At 43.3% G+C, this 16,781-nt stretch overlaps 1 protein-coding gene across 1 annotated transcript; it reads left to right on the forward strand.

Moving 5' to 3' along the window:
* The first annotated feature begins 550 nt into the window (after positions 1–550).
* On the forward strand, positions 551–5,781 carry LOC102226367 (putative serine/threonine-protein kinase F31E3.2). Its single transcript, XM_014475741.2, has 12 exons — positions 551–638; positions 1,467–1,709; positions 1,777–1,860; positions 2,573–2,641; positions 2,853–2,922; positions 3,286–3,393; positions 3,743–3,783; positions 3,867–3,894; positions 4,670–4,759; positions 5,012–5,100; positions 5,168–5,278; positions 5,375–5,781. The coding sequence occupies exons 1-12, from the start codon at positions 609–611 to the stop codon at positions 5,663–5,665; spliced, it is 1,254 nt and encodes a 417-aa protein (XP_014331227.1). The 5' UTR covers positions 551–608; the 3' UTR covers positions 5,666–5,781.
* The last annotated feature ends 11,000 nt before the right edge of the window (positions 5,782–16,781 follow it).

The following is a 16,781-nucleotide window of genomic DNA, read 5'->3' on the forward strand; positions in this document are numbered from 1 at the left end:
TACCAAGGCTCACTAAAACAAACCTTTATCTTGGCTTTTTTTATATTCTTCCTCTTTTCTCCCTCCCCAAAGGACAAGTCCTTTTTGAGACATTGTTTTGCTAACTTAACTTCTGACCGGAGCTTCGGACGTTTGGATGCCCTGAACTGCAGCTCGTTACCGATGAAGCGTGCGGTTCCTGCCGCGGCCACCAGGGGCCTCCAAGAGCAATTTATTTTTATCTTTTTGTCCATAAAATAATGATTTCTACATGCATTACCAGATATATATTATTGTGAAAACAAATCACTACATAGTGAAATTGTGTTTTTTATAATATAATGACATAGAAATTATTACTAAAATAAATAAATAAATAAAAAAATCCGTTCCACTCAGGGTGGCCCTTGGTGGTCCTGGGGCCCTAAGCGGCTGCTTAGTTTGCTTATGCCTTGGGCCGGCCCTGATCTGACTGCTTCAACTGGAGCGGAATCTCCCCGCAAATCAGGTGCGTCACATCCATCCATCCGCGGGACGCAGCTCCAGTCTCACAGAGACGCGTGGATTTACGAGACCAAAACACGAAGACTTTTTTTTAAATCTTTGTGAGTGAAAGTCTTGAAGGTGCGATGGGATGCGAAGTCGGTAAAAACAGGAAGGTGAGTGAGTGATTCAGATGCGCGCGCGTTGGAGGTGGTTACGTATTTTTACGCAGAGTTTGTGCAGTGATTCTTGTGCAACTAGAAGTGAAACGTGTTTTCTTTGCTCAGCAACAAGAACAAAAAAAAAAGAAAACAAATTAATCTAGGTCCAGTTTTTACTTTGCTCCACAAATGGGCATCGGTGAAAGTCAAAAATAGATTATAGATTGGATAAGTGCTTACTGACCTTCATTGTGATCATTGCACGCGCGGTTTTGTCGCAGACGTGGCTCGAGCCTTCAGTTATGTGGGAAATAAAGTGTATACAGTTGAATTGATGCTGTTCTTTAAAAGTATTTGCCCACTTTTTTTTTCTTTTGCGCATTTCAAAACAAAAATCAGCTTTGAAATCATGTATTAAAGGAAGAACGTTGACCGAGGTTGGCTATAAGAAAATATAGTACAGCCAAATTAAACGTATATTAAACACGTTTCCTACATTTTTAAACGTAATATTGTTAGAAAAATGATTACGTAACCTGTATGACAAAATGAAGTAGGCATGAAAATCCCAAACAATATTGACAACTATCAAATGTTGATAAGAGGAGCAGGCCAAAATGACCAAACAGTGAAAAACTTCAGTAAATCATTTCTGAGTCCAAAGCCATAACAAACATAATCTGATAGTTAAGCCCAAATACTGTAGATGTTGTTTAATTTACAAATTGAATAAATAAATCTCAGAAATTTGATCTGGACAAGTTTGTAGTTATGACAGGGCAAATTAAGAATCCTGTTGATTCCACCACTGACGAAAGCGATTTGATTTTCGGTTTTCATCAGACAGAGGACCCAGCAGCTCCATGTCGCTTCAGTCGTGGCTTCCTATCAAACGTCCGGGTCTCCATCCCTCGCAGACCCGGACATTCTGCTGCATTTCCCCGGGCTGTGGGAGTGGACCTAGAGCTGCTTCCTCCAGGTGACAGGGAAGGAACGTCTGAGAAAGAGAAACCTCCTCCAGCCCTCGTTTCGCTCTTCCTGCCCGAGTTTCCGCAACGTAGATCTCCATCAGAGGATTGTTTTCAGGTGGGGAGTTGGTATTTAAACCAAACTAGCTGGCGTGTGAAAGTGACCTCAACTTTTCTGCTTTCAGGTTCTCGATGTCATCGCTAAAGGCTCTCTTGGACCGGTCCTAAAAGTCAGGTTTTTTCGTCAGGCGAAGGTTTGGGCTGCTAAGGTTGGTTGACATGCAACTCTAAAAGAGGAAAGTGTGTTTGAGGCATTACAGGAAAACAAAGGAGAAAGAAAATGACATTAAATTATGAAATACATTAGACGGTAATAGTAAAATTAGGCATCACCAAGAAAAACCTTTAAAATGCAACCTTAAAAGAAACAAGTAGCTAAGAAATTATTTAAAAAAAATGTATATATATTTATGAAAATGTGATAGACAAAAAGATTTTCAGTAATGATTAAAAAAAAGACAATAGTTTCTGCACATCTCAGATGTCCGTGAAGGTGATTTCAAAGTTGAAGAGCACAGAAAATAATGACTTTTGTCTTTTCTGCTCGAGGCTGAAGGAAATTCAGACTCATTCGTGGATAATTTGAACAAAACGAATCAATGATTATTATGTACTATGTTATGTTCATGTACTCAGAGCTTTTTGGACATCACATAGATTATGAATGAAAGTGGGCCAAAATTGGAGCCTTGAGGAACCCCACAAGTGATTATTGTTTTTATTATTATTATTATTAGTAGTAGTAGTATATTTTCAGCAGTCCCTCTGTGCCAGCTCTGAAAGGTGTTGGCACACAACTCCAGAGATTCAGTAAAACCAAGGCAGAAGTTTTTTTTATGCATCAATTTGAAATAATACAATATAAAGCGCTAATTTCTCAAGTTTTATTGCTTTTAATAATGGATATGTGTTGTCACATAGGTTCTACCAAAGTCAGAGATCTTAAGACAGGGAGTGCTGGAGCAAACAAAAGAAGAAGTAATAATTCAGGTAATTTTTCTCCATTTTTTAGAAAAGTAATGGCTCTCAAAAATTATGCTAACCTTATTAATTGTTGTAGATCAGAGCTTTCTTACGGTTTAAAGGGGGGATGCATTGTTTTGCATTTAATCCTAAAACAAAGCCAGTTTAAATACTACTTCCACGTTTAGCTGTTTAGTCTCATTTGTCCACTTCCTGCTCGTTTGCCTCTACTTTGCAGAGGCAGCTCAGACATCCGTTTATTCACCGTGTGCAGGACTGCTGGCAGACACAGCACCACCTCTTCATCAGTGAGTCAAAGCTGCAAAGATTCCTGCTACATCCAAATCCCAGGCCTCCGTTTTAAGGAAGTACTCTGAGATCCAGTAACGGCTAGTAGCAAAATTAGACATTTGACAGAAAATAACAACAAGAAAAAAAAAATCTAGAATGTGACCAACTGTGGAAAACATTCATGTCAGGTTCATGACTGTGTTTTTGACCTTTTACCTTCCTCACCAACATTAGGTGGGGGGAAAAAAATCTCACTTTCTGTGGTTTCTTTTGCAATCTTCCAATTTCACATATTCACTCAGCCGCCTGTTCTGACCTGATTGAACTCGTCAGTGGAGACCTAATAAGTATCTGTGCTAATCTATGTTATCCCCCTGCAGTGTTCGAATACTGCAGCGCTGGAGACTTGTACACGTACTGGTTACTGAAGGGCCAGTTTGACCAGGACCAGGTTCGACTCCTTGCTGCAGAGCTGGGCAGTGCCTTGGGTATATATGCGTGTGTGGGTTTGTTTGTAATACCTTGTGGGGACCATTTTCCTGCCACATACTATGTTGTGGGGACCCACTGCTCCTTGTGGGGACTGAAGCCTGGTCCCCACAAGGGGAAACACTGTTTTTGGGTCAGGGGTTAGATTTAGGACTAAGGTGTGAATTGAGTTTTGGTTAGGGTTAGAATAAGGGTAAGGTTTAGGATGTAGAAATGAATGGAAGTCAATGGAAAGTCCCCACAAATATACCATGCAAGTGTGTGTGTGTGTGTGTGTGTTCAACAATGTTCATCAGAACAAATTTTTATTTTTGTGTAAAGTTTACTGGATTCATTTCTCTTTTAAAGGTTTCCTACACGATCTGGGAATCGTCCATAGAGACGTAAAGGTATGATTTTATTTGAAGAGTGTAGTTTATTTTTCTTGGGTATAACCTGAGTTATGTTCATACATTTTTTCATTATTTTTCAGATGGAAAACATTCTGTTGAGTGATCAAGGTAAGGCTCATCTCTTTTTATACATGTAGCCGGATATCTGTGAAAACAAATACATTTTTATGCCTTTTTTGGCCCTTAATCCACATGAAAACGTTGTTTAGTGTCACTACAAATGCTTATTAAAAAAAATATATTTGTATTTGTGTACACACAAATACAAATTGGAAAATGAAGATTTAGTGCTTCACACATTAGTCTGTGACAAATAATGTACCAATATATCCACATACTTGATTTGACGCGATTCCGTCGACATTCTCGTGTTTTAATAACTTTATATTGTAATAAGCTATTTTAAAGTAGTTCAGCCTACATATCTGTCCATACAAATGAACCTCCTGCTGCCATGCTTAATTCCTAACAGGAAGTTGTGGTTGTTTTGAAGCAATCTGATTTGTTGACAGGTTTTAGCTTTGCACTACACTGCCCCCTATGGGTTTTGGGATGTTTAAAACGACACTCGAGGGCGTATTTGTGCGGGTTTGTCTGGATGAAAACCTTTCTGAAACCGATCCCGTCTGCAAGGTTATTGTTTTAATAATATTATACATGTGGTGGAGATATTCTCTTTTAAAAAGACCCAGCTACATGTGTACTCATTAGACGAACCCTAAACAGAGAGCAAAGAGGAAATAAAATTTAAAAAAAACAATAGCGAAATGCCCAGAAATGCTCAGATCAAGAACTCATTGTTGATCAGTCACTAAGCTGGATAGAAAAATCAAATGTTACTGCAGATATTGCTCAAAAGTTGCTGTGTTTTGTCTCGATTCAGGTCACCTCCGCCTGTCTGATTTTGGCCTGTCGCGCCGACTGACTCAAGGAGGACGAGCGTTCACTGTATGCGGAACGATTCAGTACATGGGTGAGATCTCCTAAGCTTCTTAAGAGAATGTTCCAGTTTTCCAGCTCTTTTGACTCTGTGAATGAGTGAAACCCCCCGTTTTCATCATTACAGCCACATCGGTTTCTTTGCCGCTCCGGATTCAATTTGACCCGGTTAGAAAACCGAAACATTTGTGACGTTTTGTCTTTGGGATCTATTAGAACTTCTTTCTATCTGTTGTTTTTCATTTTCATTCCTTTGAGTCATGCTCATCTTGTGTTTTTCAAACAGCTCCTGAGGTTTTGAGTGGGGGTCCGTACAGCCACGCCGCAGACTGGTGGTCTCTCGGGGTTTTGTTGTTCTCGCTGGTTACAGGAGAGGTAACTTTCTTTTGATTCACTCGTAACAAACGCCGCATTTTATTGGTTTTTGCTTCTCCTTTTGCAGTTTCCACTAGCTGCGGATTCGAACCACATCAACATGTTGAAGAAAGTCACAGACTGCCCTTATGTTCCACCAAAGACCCTCAGCTCTGACCTCACCCTACTGCTCAGTGAGGTCAGTCGGCTTCAGTAACATCCTAAGTTCACCTCTGGGCTAGAAAATCTCACACCTAAGTCTCTTTCTTTTCCTTTCCTCTCCTCACCGCTTCAGCTTTTGTGCAAGAGTCCAGGGAGCCGCCTCCGTGACCTGCAGCGCTTCAAGACTCAGGCCTTCTTCAGGGGCGCCTCCTTCGACTCGTACATTCTCCAGAAAGCGCCGGTCCAATTCCTTCTGGAGCTCAGAAGCCACCCTGACTGGGCAGCCACGTCGAGGAGAGGCTCCGTGGCGGACTGGCTCGAGAACTTTGACTTTAATAACACCTTGAGTGCTCCTTTAACTCTCACTGAACTGCCTCCTGCTTCGCCTGGCCAGGACGTGACGTTGACTGCAGAGCAGGACTAGAAACCATGACGACGCGACTCATTCTAGGTTTGAATTCAGTCACTAAGCGATTGACGAACATCCTCATTTTTTACCATGTTTTTACCTTTCAGTCTTTTCTCTTTATTTACAGATATGTTGCAACTTTATTGCATTTTGTACCTTTGTGTTTCTGGATGCGCTTTTATTAAACTTTACATGCTTGAAGCTGTTAAACATTTTATTAAAAGGCTAGAGCTGAAGAGGCTTTTGTAACTTCCAGAATATTTTGAAAAAACAAGTTTTTTGAGCTTTATTTCATGTTGTAATGTTATTCCCTCATCAAAAACACACCTGGAGTATTGCCTTGATTTTTTTTATACATGTTTGAGAAATCCTTGAATCTCCCGTAGCAACGTAGAACTTTGTGTTTTCTGCTCTCACAAAGTTCCACCTTTTTCCACAAAGTTCCTCCTTGGAGCTGCAGTCTGTAGTTGAGCTTCCGCCACTTTCCCTACTCAGCTCCTCCAGACTAGCGGCAGCAGCAATTAGCAAACACCAGGTGGAACTGCTGGTCTGATGAGCTCATCATGCGAGCTACTTCTCAGTCCGACACTTCTAAGAACGCTGCTAAACGCTTAATGTTGTTGTGATGACTTCCTGGAGGCAGGATGTCAGAAAGAGTAGGACCCTCTTAAAGAGACAGAAGCCCAATTTCAAGGCGTTAAATTGTATAAGTCAAATTTCTTTTAAGCCATGTTTGATATACACTGCTCAAAAAAATAAAGGGAACACTTAAACAACACAATATAACTCCAAGTAAATCAAACTTCTGTGAAATCAAACTGTCCACTTAGGAAGCAACACTGATTGACAATCAATTTCACCTGCTGTTGTGCAAATGGAATAGACAACAGGTGGAAATTATTGGCAATTAGCAAGACACAATCAATAAAGGAGTGGTTCTGCAGTTGGGACCACAGACCACTTCTCAGTACCTATGCTGTCTGGCTGATGTTTTGAATGTTGGTGGTGCTTTCACACTCGTGGTAGCATGAGACGGACTCCACAACCCACACAAGTGGCTCAGGTAGTGCAGCTCATCCAGGATGGCACATCAATGCGAGCTGTGGCAAGAAGGTTTGCTGTGTCTGTCAGCGTAGTGTCCAGAGGCTGGAGGCGCTACCAGGAGACCGGCCAGTACACCAGGAGACGTGGAGGAGGCCGTAGGAGGGCAACAACCCAGCAGCAGGACCGCTACCTCCGCCTTTGTGCAAGAAGGAACAGGAGGGGCACTGCCAGAGCCCTGCAAAATGACCTCCAGCAGGCCACAAATGTGCACGTGTCTGCACAAACGGTTAGAAACCGACTCCATGAGGATGGTATGAGGGCCCGACGTCCACAGATGGGGGTTGTGCTCACAGCCCAACACCGTGCAGGACGCTTGGCATTTGCCAGAGAACACCAGGATTGGCAAATTCGCCACTGCGCCTTGTGCTCTTCACAGATGAAAGCAGGTTCACACTGAGCACATGTGACAGACGTGACAGAGTCTGGTGACGCCATGGAGAGCGGTCTGCTGCCTGCAACATCCTTCAGCATGACCGGTTTGGCAGTGGGTCAGTAATGGTGTGGGGTGGCATTTCTTTGGAGGGCCGCACAGCCCTCCATGTGCTCACCAGAGGTAGCCTGACTGCCATTAGGTACCGAGATGAGATCCTCAGACCCCTTGTGAGACCATATGCTGGTGCGGTTGGCCCTGGGTTCCTCCTAATGCAGGACAATGCTAGACCTCATGTGGCTGGAGTGTGTCAGCAGTTCCTGCAAGATGAAGGCATTGAAGCTATGGACTGGCCAGCCCGTTCCCCAAACCTGAATCCGATTGAGCACATCTGGGACATCATGTCTCCTCCATCCACCAACGTCACGTTGCACCACAGACTGTCCAGGAGTTGGCGGATGCTTTAGTCCAGGTTTGGGAGGAAATCCCTCAGGAGACCATCCACCACCTCATCAGGAGCATGCCCAGGTGTTGTAGGGAGGTCATACAGGCACGTGGAGGCCACACACAATACTGAGCCTCATTTTGACTTGTTTTAAGGACATTACATTAAAGTTGGATCAGCGTGTAGTGTTATTTCACTTTAATTTTGTGTGTGGCTCCAAATCAAGGCCTCCATTGGTTAATAAATTTGATTTCCATTGATGATTTTTGTGTGATTTTGTTGTCAGCACATTCAACTTTGTACAGAACAAAGTATTCAATGAGAATATTTCTTTCATTCAGATCTAGGATGTGTTATTTGAGTGTTCCCTTTATTTTTTTGAGCAGTGTATTTAGCTTTATTTTATAACAACTGAAAATAACATAAATACTTGATTGTACTATAAAATGGCACTATATGCTGGAAAATACATAATACTGCCCCTTTTTTTTTATTACCCCTGCAGGGGGTCTTTTTGTGGGCTCTAGTGTCCCTTAAATGACAGTAGGCTGACAGGAAACGGGGAAGGAGAGGGGGGAAGACATGCGGCAAATGTCGTCAGGTCCGGGAGTGGAACCCGCGACAGCCGCGTCGAGGACTGAAGGCCTCCAAATACGGGTCGCACTAACCACTACGCCACCACGGCACGCCCCTTAATACTGCCCCTTTAAACCATATTTAGTGCAGACTCAAATGTATCTTAACCATAGGTGTTAGGTTACAGAAATAGTTTTCTGTAACCATGCTGTCAATCCACAGCATGAATTTCAATCCAGACTTTGACTAGGTCACTCCAGAATATTTCATATTTATTTTGCTATTATGAGGTGTAGTTGCTGGTGGGCTTTGAATCATTGCCATCACTTCATAGCCCCACTGTGTTTGAACTGAAGGTGACAGACTGACGGCTGGATGTTCTGCCATAAAGCAGAATTCATGGTTCTGATTCTATCCAAGTTCTGAAGAACTAAAGTATTCTAATACCATCATACTATCACCACCATGTTTGACAGTAGGTATTATGTTGTTGTTTTTTCTTTTCTTGAAATGCTGTATTTTCTTTAGATGTAACAAAACATTCAGCTTTGAAAAAGTTAGAATATTTTCCCCACAGCGTTGGGAGCCGTGGGTTCACTTGACGTTTGGTGGCCAACTTTAAGCCTCCGCACGACCTACTTACAGGATCCCTCCAAAACCCATTTAGGACATCCATAATAGGATGGAAAATGGAGCACCAGATAAAGTATCATCATTAAACGTCTTTAATTAGTTAGCGTGGGGGGGAAAACATAACCCCTAAGGTTCCCACGGGAGATAACCGAGTATAATTGCTGAACTTCGCAGAGCCGTGGGTCTATTTCAGAACCGTGTCTGCTGAATGGGAGAGCGTCGGCTCCTCCCTGACACTGAATTCCCTCTCAGGCCTTTGTCTTAGACAGGTCCGCCAAGTCTGTGTTGTGGCTGTGCGGGTGGTACGCAGTCCAGTGACCCACATCTGCCTTCGCCGGCACACTGACCCAAAATAGAGGAGAGAGGAGAGAGGAGTCCCCCGGAAAAGACGGATGAGTCGACTCACCTGAGGGTTGGTAAATAGCGCCATTACGTAACTGAGCGCGCGACATAAGCAGTTTTATTAACCGAGGACAGGAAGTAAACAGTTCGGGCTCGGACTGGGGGTGGAGGATGTGTTAAAGAGCAACATTTAAGCAAAATCACTGATTACACAATTGATTTTACCCGTTATTATCTTCCTATAGCAGTATAAGTAAGTTTAACTTTCCAGGAACGTCTAATTAGTAACCTCCGACTTTCTGTTTCCCTGGAGTATAACTGTGACACAGCAGGGGACAATTTCAGTTTAACCCCTGACTGTTAGGCTGAGGAGAGACGCCAGGAAAAAATATGTTGGCTCTTATGATTATACTTTTAAATGTGTACTGCGCTGGAATTTTATCTAAAATTTGGTTAGAAACTAAGTTTCTTGTTGTTTATGTACAACAATCTGATATTAATATCTTTATCGTCCCTGATATCAAAAAATATTCTAGATCGGATATTGGTGACAACGTGCCTGATCCATAATGACGGGGCCGTGCAGAGACCTTTGGAGGGGCAGGGGCTCAAAGTTAAAAAAGGGTACATTGAACAAGATCTTAAAACACCGTACAACAACATAGCAAGAACCATATTGATCAAGAATCTAATTGGATCCTACTATATCATTGCCATCATGTGGGGACAATGCAAAGCAAATCTAGTCTATATTTTCCCCAACATGTATAAAGTTTCTGTTTCTGGTGCTGACAGTCCTGGAGGTCTGAGCTGATCTGAGACTGTAGCTGTTAAACAGACCAGAGGAGAGAAGGTCAAAGGTTATGAAGTTATGAAATAAGCTAATTTGCTGCTATTTTACTAATGAAGCCCTAATAATATCTATTTAACCTCTAGAACAACTTGGCTGCAGACTGATGTATAGATCCAAAAAGCTCAAAGGGGTTAAAACTATATAATAGTTTGATGTTAAACCTCTGAAGACTGAGATATCAAGGCAAAGAAAACTCAGTAGCTGCTGGTAGGGGCCATTCAGGGGCCTCCAGACATCCAGGGGCCTCCAGACATTCAGGGGCCTCCAGACACTCAGGGGCCTCCAGACATTCAGGGGCCTCCAGACACTCAGGGGCCTCCAGACACTCAGGGGCCTCCAGACATTCAGGGGCCTCCAGACATTCAGGGGCCTCCAGACATTCAGGGGCCTCTAGACACTCAGGGGCCTCCAGACACTCAGGGGCCTCCAGACATTCAGGGGCCCCTAGAAATGGTTTAATTGTAACACAGACCGTAGATCTAAACCTGTAGCATCATTTATAGAGAATGATAATGTTATTACATTTTATTTAATACATTCAGCTGAGAAAAATAAATACATTTAGGATTTAATTAGGACGCTTACTTTGTAAAAGTTTAAAGAATCATCTTGATAGTTTGATTGTTGTGTTACCATGGCTACAATATGGTGTAATCTTTGTGTTTGAATTGGGTTTGTTCACAAATACATCACAGCAAATAACCAATAATCAGTGACTGATTTTAGATTCAGCCAATAAACTTGGTCTCCCTCTCACAGATTCACCTGATCTAGATTTAAACATGTTAGTGATGCTAGGAAGGGTTTCGGGGGGAGAAGGGTTCTGTCTAAGGCCCCATGTTACCTTGGGCCGGCCCTGGAGGAACAGCTGCTGCAATGCGCATCTCTGAGTAAGTCCGCGCTGGGCAACCGTGTGAACAGCAGTAGCTCCACTGAGGAGTTTGGACGACTGAAGAGCATTTTCCACTTGACGCGCCAGCGTGATAACCGGTGTCCAACGTAAGTGAAAATTCCAATGAAAGTCTGTTTCTCACCTCCGGTGCATAAGCCTTCTCAATAAGCTGATCCCATAGCATCTCGTCTTCCATGGTTCCATAAGCACATGTGACAGCCAACTCACTAAAGCAGCCATGTATTGAGGCACAGTCTCATCCGCCATCTGCGTTCTCTGTCGGAATTGGTGTCTTGCCACAACAACGTTCACCTTCCGTGCAAACTGTAGTTCCAACGCCGTCATTGCCTCATTATATGAAGTAGTGACGTTAGGCAAGGTGTAAAATAAACGTCGTCCCTCGAAGCCCAGTGCATGAATTAGTAGAGCACGGCGTCTAGCATCGGACCAGGAGTTTCCAGTAGCATGAATAGTTAAGTATTTCTCGAACATCTTCCGCCACGTGGAAAACGGAACCGTAGGTTCTGCACTGCAGGGCAGGAACGGTGCAGGCATGGGTACAGACGTCATCGTGGCCAATTGTTATGTTTGGAAGCTAGGACGAGGTCCTCCAAACATTTACAACAAAAACCTAATTTCCATATTTTATTATCTTCTATTAATATCTATTTAGAATCCTTAAAAATCAGCTCAAATGCTAAAGCCATTCAAATCATAACTGCCCTTAAAGAACTGCAACCCTCGAGCACCGATTTGATTTTGACATTGTAAAATAATTGTTCTATGTTTTGTAAAGCCCATTTATGTTGTATCTGTTTGTAATTATTACTGTTCTATGTTGTTCACATATGTTCTTTGTTTGCAATAAAAAAATGTATGGAAAAAAAAAGCTAGGACGAGATAGAAGCTCAAGTAGACAAAGAACCTTTAACAGCTTTTATTCATAACTCGCTCAGCAGTACAGTAACATCAAGTATTCCTTCCCTCCATCTTATCTCTTCTTCTTCTTCTCTCTCCTCTCTATCCTATTCTCGTACACCACCTAGTGGTAGACACAACAAAAGGCATTTTCCAGAAAGCCATCACTCTTATCTTTTCAGGAAGTCTTAATTTTTCCTGCCCTGCTTTTAACAACGTATTTTTCCAGTCAGAAAATATTAACCTGTAATAAAGTCGCTGAGGATCCAGAAATGAGAAGCAGTCGGTTCTATGGGTGGCGGGGCGTCCTGGATTCTGATTGGACAGCGCCTGGAGGGAGTGGGCGGGGCTTATCTGTCTGGTTTAACGCCTGGATGATGTGATGAAGCTGCAGCAGGAGGAGATTCTTGATTTTTAACAAAACATTTATTATACAATAATTTAACAATACATTACATAATCAGGTCAAGGATACTAAAAACACAATAAACAGTTACAATAACAACTTGTTATATTTTAGTTCTCCTTGATTAGAAATGGTGCACAACACATTGTTAAAACCCCACAGTTCTAAAAAACCCTTCAGATTCCCGGTGGCTCTGTGGAAACAAAACTCCAATCTCAACCTGGCCTTGATGTTAACCTTCCACAGAGCCACCACGTGGAGTTGAGGTCCAGCCTGCATTTTGTCCCGTCCAGTCAAGTAAATAGCCATCTTGGCTTCGGCTATTAAAACATTTAACAGCCGGCATTAGTGGATCGACTGTAATGTACACCATTGATAAACACGGAATTGGTCAAAACCACGCTAAAAAGGCTAAAAATGCTCGTTAAAAAAATTTAAAAATCCAGTTAACCGTACACAATCCATAAAAACATGAAAAACACTCTCGGACAAACTACAAAATGGACACTCGTTTAAAACCCCAGGACTGATCGATAAAAACGAGTTGGTGGCGATGGCGCCGTGAAGAATCCGCCACTGTAAATCACCGGTCCGTTTCTGGCTTTACATGTGGCTGTAATTCATTTACAGCCACATGTAAAGCCTGTGTTGGTTCTCTCGGAGGTTCTCTACCGCTTCGATGAAAGCATTTTTAATGGCGCTGATCATCTTCCACCGAGGCTGCAGTCGGTTTATCATGGTCGTCAGGACGTTCCTCTCCAGTATCGGCGTCCCTGCCTGCAGGAGAAGGAGGATCATCTCTGGCTTGCTGCAGCCCTTCAGCAGGTCCTTAAAAATCGGCTTCCCCTGGCGTCTAATCATGTCTGGGCTCATGTTTTGGTCCGTGTGTTGGGATTCAGCCCAGAGTTTATCAAAGAGTCTCTTGCAGATGGCCTTGTGTTTCTCTGGAGGGTAGTCCACCTGTCCAGACTTATCAATAATCATGGTGATCACGTCTCTGACCAGGCTCCGCAGGGCTGTTTTTCTCCTCTCCACGTCTTCAGAGTCCTGGTCTTCCTCTGACTCGCTGGTGGTCTCCGTTTCTGGTTCATGCTGGTCCAGCTCACCAGGAATCATTCCCTCACAGATAAAATGTTGAGCTGTGAATCCAGGGAGATGTGAGTTCATTTCCCTTCTTTCCTCTTCATAGCAAACGTGGGAACCTGTGAACTCCTCATTACCGTCATCGTCCAGCACTAAAGATGGCAACGTCCGACTGTCCCACTCGATCACAGAAGGAGTGAAGGCAGATGAGGAATCGTCAGAGCCATCATCAGAAGTGGACTCCGGTTCCGAGTTGTTTTGCAGCAGATTTTCCGTCAACAAAATCTCTGGATCAGACAAGGCGTCAGTGGATGATACTTCATCCATCTCTGACCGCCCTTCTTGTTCCTGTGGATCTTCAGTTGACTGAATCTCTGGTACAGAGTTCTCCACGTCTGCATCATCGAGAGGATCGATCGGCTCAGCGGGTGAGATTGGATCCACCTCAGGCTCCTCCCTGTGTGGATCTGTGGTTCCCTGGTCATCGAGAGGAACAACAGCTGCCGTGGTCGAAGGTTTGATCTCGTCTTTGGCCAGCTGAGCCTCAGCTACACATCCTGTAGCGTCTGAAAGGTCGTCAACATCTTCCACCTGGATCTCCATCTTTTCATTCAAAGAGGTTTCCTGTAGTTCCTGGACTATCAGTGGAGCCACCTTTGAGGAACGTTTTCCAGTGACATTTCTGAAAAATGTCCTGATTTTTCCCATCAACCCTCCACTCTTCTTCTGCTCACAAGTTGAACCGTCGGCTGGTTCCTTGAAATCCGATCTCTCCGAAACGGTCTGGGTCTCTGCGGTTGGTGAACTCAGTTTACTGGACATGATTGTTGTAAGGTGTGAAGGTGAGATTAAGGTTTTGTGTGAGATCAAGAGGCTCTGAGGAACAACTGCGAAGTGACGTTCAGGGAAAAAGAACGAGCAAATAAAGACCCTGACTTATGACGTCCGTCCAACGTCATAGGCATCAAACCGCCCACACAGCAGCGTCATGTCGTCACGTACGAAGTCACGTTGCCTCAGGAGCCACTTTACTGCGCATGTCAGACTGTCTGTTTAACTGTTTAAATGATAGTCGGGATAATTCAATAATTTAGGAGCGGCAGCCGCCGCAGATCGCCTCTCTTCGCCCGGCGCGACTCCCGCAGCTTTGCGGCGTCCGCAGCCGTCAGGTTTTATTTTTAGCACATCGTGTGAAGCTCACACCGCCTCAACCCGCTGCTTATTAAAAATTATTATTTCTGAAGGCTTAGTTTGTCAAATGCCGTGATGGAGGAAGCTACAGCTTCATTTTCCTCTGGTTGTGACCAGAATGGGGAGAAATGATTTTATTTGTTCTTTGCCCGCTAAATATAAATTGCGCCATTTATTTTTTTTTAATGAAAACGGGACTCGGTTTATTTCAGTGAGAGCTGATGATGTTACCGTGAACAAAATGGCTTTAATATCGCTAGTTAATAGCTAATATCCAACGTTTGGGGCATTTTCTCTCATCTATAGACTGACCTGCATTCAGGGCCGTGCAGAGACCTTTGGAGGGGCCGGGGCTCAAATCTAAAAAATGGCACATTGAACAAAAACACCGTACAACAACATAGCAACAACCATATTGATCAAGAATCTAATTGGATCCTACTATATCATTGCCATCATGTGGGGACAATGCAAAGCAAATCTAGTCTATATTTTCCTCAACAGGCATAAAGTTTCTGTTTCTGCTGCTGACAGTCCTGGAGGTCTGAGCTGATCTGAGACTGTAGCTGTTAATAAATACAATTCCTTAATTAAGTTAAACTAAAAGAGGATAAGAACAAGGACATTAAAACAACAACTCTGTATGTTTAAAAGTTGAGCAGGACCGGGGTGACTGTTTACGAAGTTCGGAGCCGTCCGGTTCTTCCAAGCAGCGCTGCTGCTCAGAGGGGATCCCCGCCCTGAAGCTCTTTCCCGCCTGCCTCACCCGGGGAGCCAGGCCGCCGCTGCTGGGACCTCCGTCTGTGAAGCGCCGGATCCTTCGTTCAAGGAGGCGCAGGCGATTCTTCTTTGTGGCTGTGTCCATACTTTTATAATGTATAACTACCTTATACATTATAAAAGTGTTATTGGGGCCTGCCCATAGCAATGCATAAGGAGAGCAGTACTGACTTGTGAAGTCAGCAGCATGTGGGACATCACTAGGATGTTTTCTATATGTAACACGGGGGAAAGAACCCGGATTGTGACTGAGGACGTGGCCCTAGAGCCAACTGGTAAACTACTGAAATATCAAGTGGTCTAGAGTTTCCCAATTAATGATACCCAAGTAGGTCTGGCTGAGAATGAGGAAACAGAAATAGTATACAAAATATGTTTTATTTATACATTCTTTTACAATATTAAAAATAGACTTTATTATTCTAATTTAAAACGCAATAGGCTCAAAAACCCCGGACAAGACTAGAAGCAATTGGAACCAACGAATGCAAACCAGATTAGTAGAAACACAAAATAACACAAAATAATGTTAGGGAAAAAAAAGAAAAACAAATCCCGCGTTGCCCCAACCCCGTCCTAAGGTTGTGCCCAGTACGCTAATAAAAATAAGGAGCTATGCTGTTCTGGTTCTACACGGTTTGTGGTTCTGAATAGTTTGTGGGAGCACAATAGGCAACAGCAGCAATCAGTATTAAATGTCCACGATCCGAACACTCACAGCAACCCGATGAGCACGGCGCCAGCGCTCATCTGCCCTGAGAGCCAACTCAACCAACGGACCAAACAAACACACACAGATTGGCGTGCACACCCGGTGCCTATATACGCTTAATGAGCCCGACAAGGCTGTGAACGGAAGTGACGGTGGGGAACGGGGCCGAGATGTGTTCAAAGGCCCAAACCACGGTGGGAATTTACAACCACTAGATGTAAACTATGTCTTCCAATAAAACCACCCGGTTACATATAATTGACTTACTCTTTCAGTATACTAAACACGGCTAATAAGTAAAATAGCTAATAGCTTATTTAAGCTAAAATGCTTAAATGTTTAAATAAGCATTTAACTGTATTTCTGAGCTCTGCATACACCATTTTTGTCTCATCATTGCAATTACTGTGAGTGAGCTACAAATATGAATCGCGGTACTATAATGGGAGAAGACAAATAGTTCTCTCATTTGCTTCAAACGGTTTTCCAATACGTCTCTCGGTTCCTGAACGGCAAGGAGTTGTTCAGGCTGCTTTTTCCATGTAAACCAATGGGGTGTCTCACAAAGATAGAAATCTTTTTCCTCCTCTATGTGTCACACACACATGACAGTTAGCAGAGGATTGATAACCATAGCAACGGAACACAGGAGGCGATTGGCTGCTGGTAGATTGGAGATTGGACTACAAATACGCATCACTGTAGTTCTAATCAATACTCAGTTAAAACAGAGGGCTGAGCTGCCATTTAGAGCTATTGGCTGTTTTGGCCAGTAAATAACGGATTTAACCCAAACACTGTTAGACATTGTAATTAGTCTGGTCAT

The sequence above is a fragment of the Xiphophorus maculatus genome, chromosome 18 (genome assembly GCF_002775205.1).
Source record: "Xiphophorus maculatus strain JP 163 A chromosome 18, X_maculatus-5.0-male, whole genome shotgun sequence".
NCBI lineage: Eukaryota > Metazoa > Chordata > Actinopteri > Cyprinodontiformes > Poeciliidae > Xiphophorus > Xiphophorus maculatus.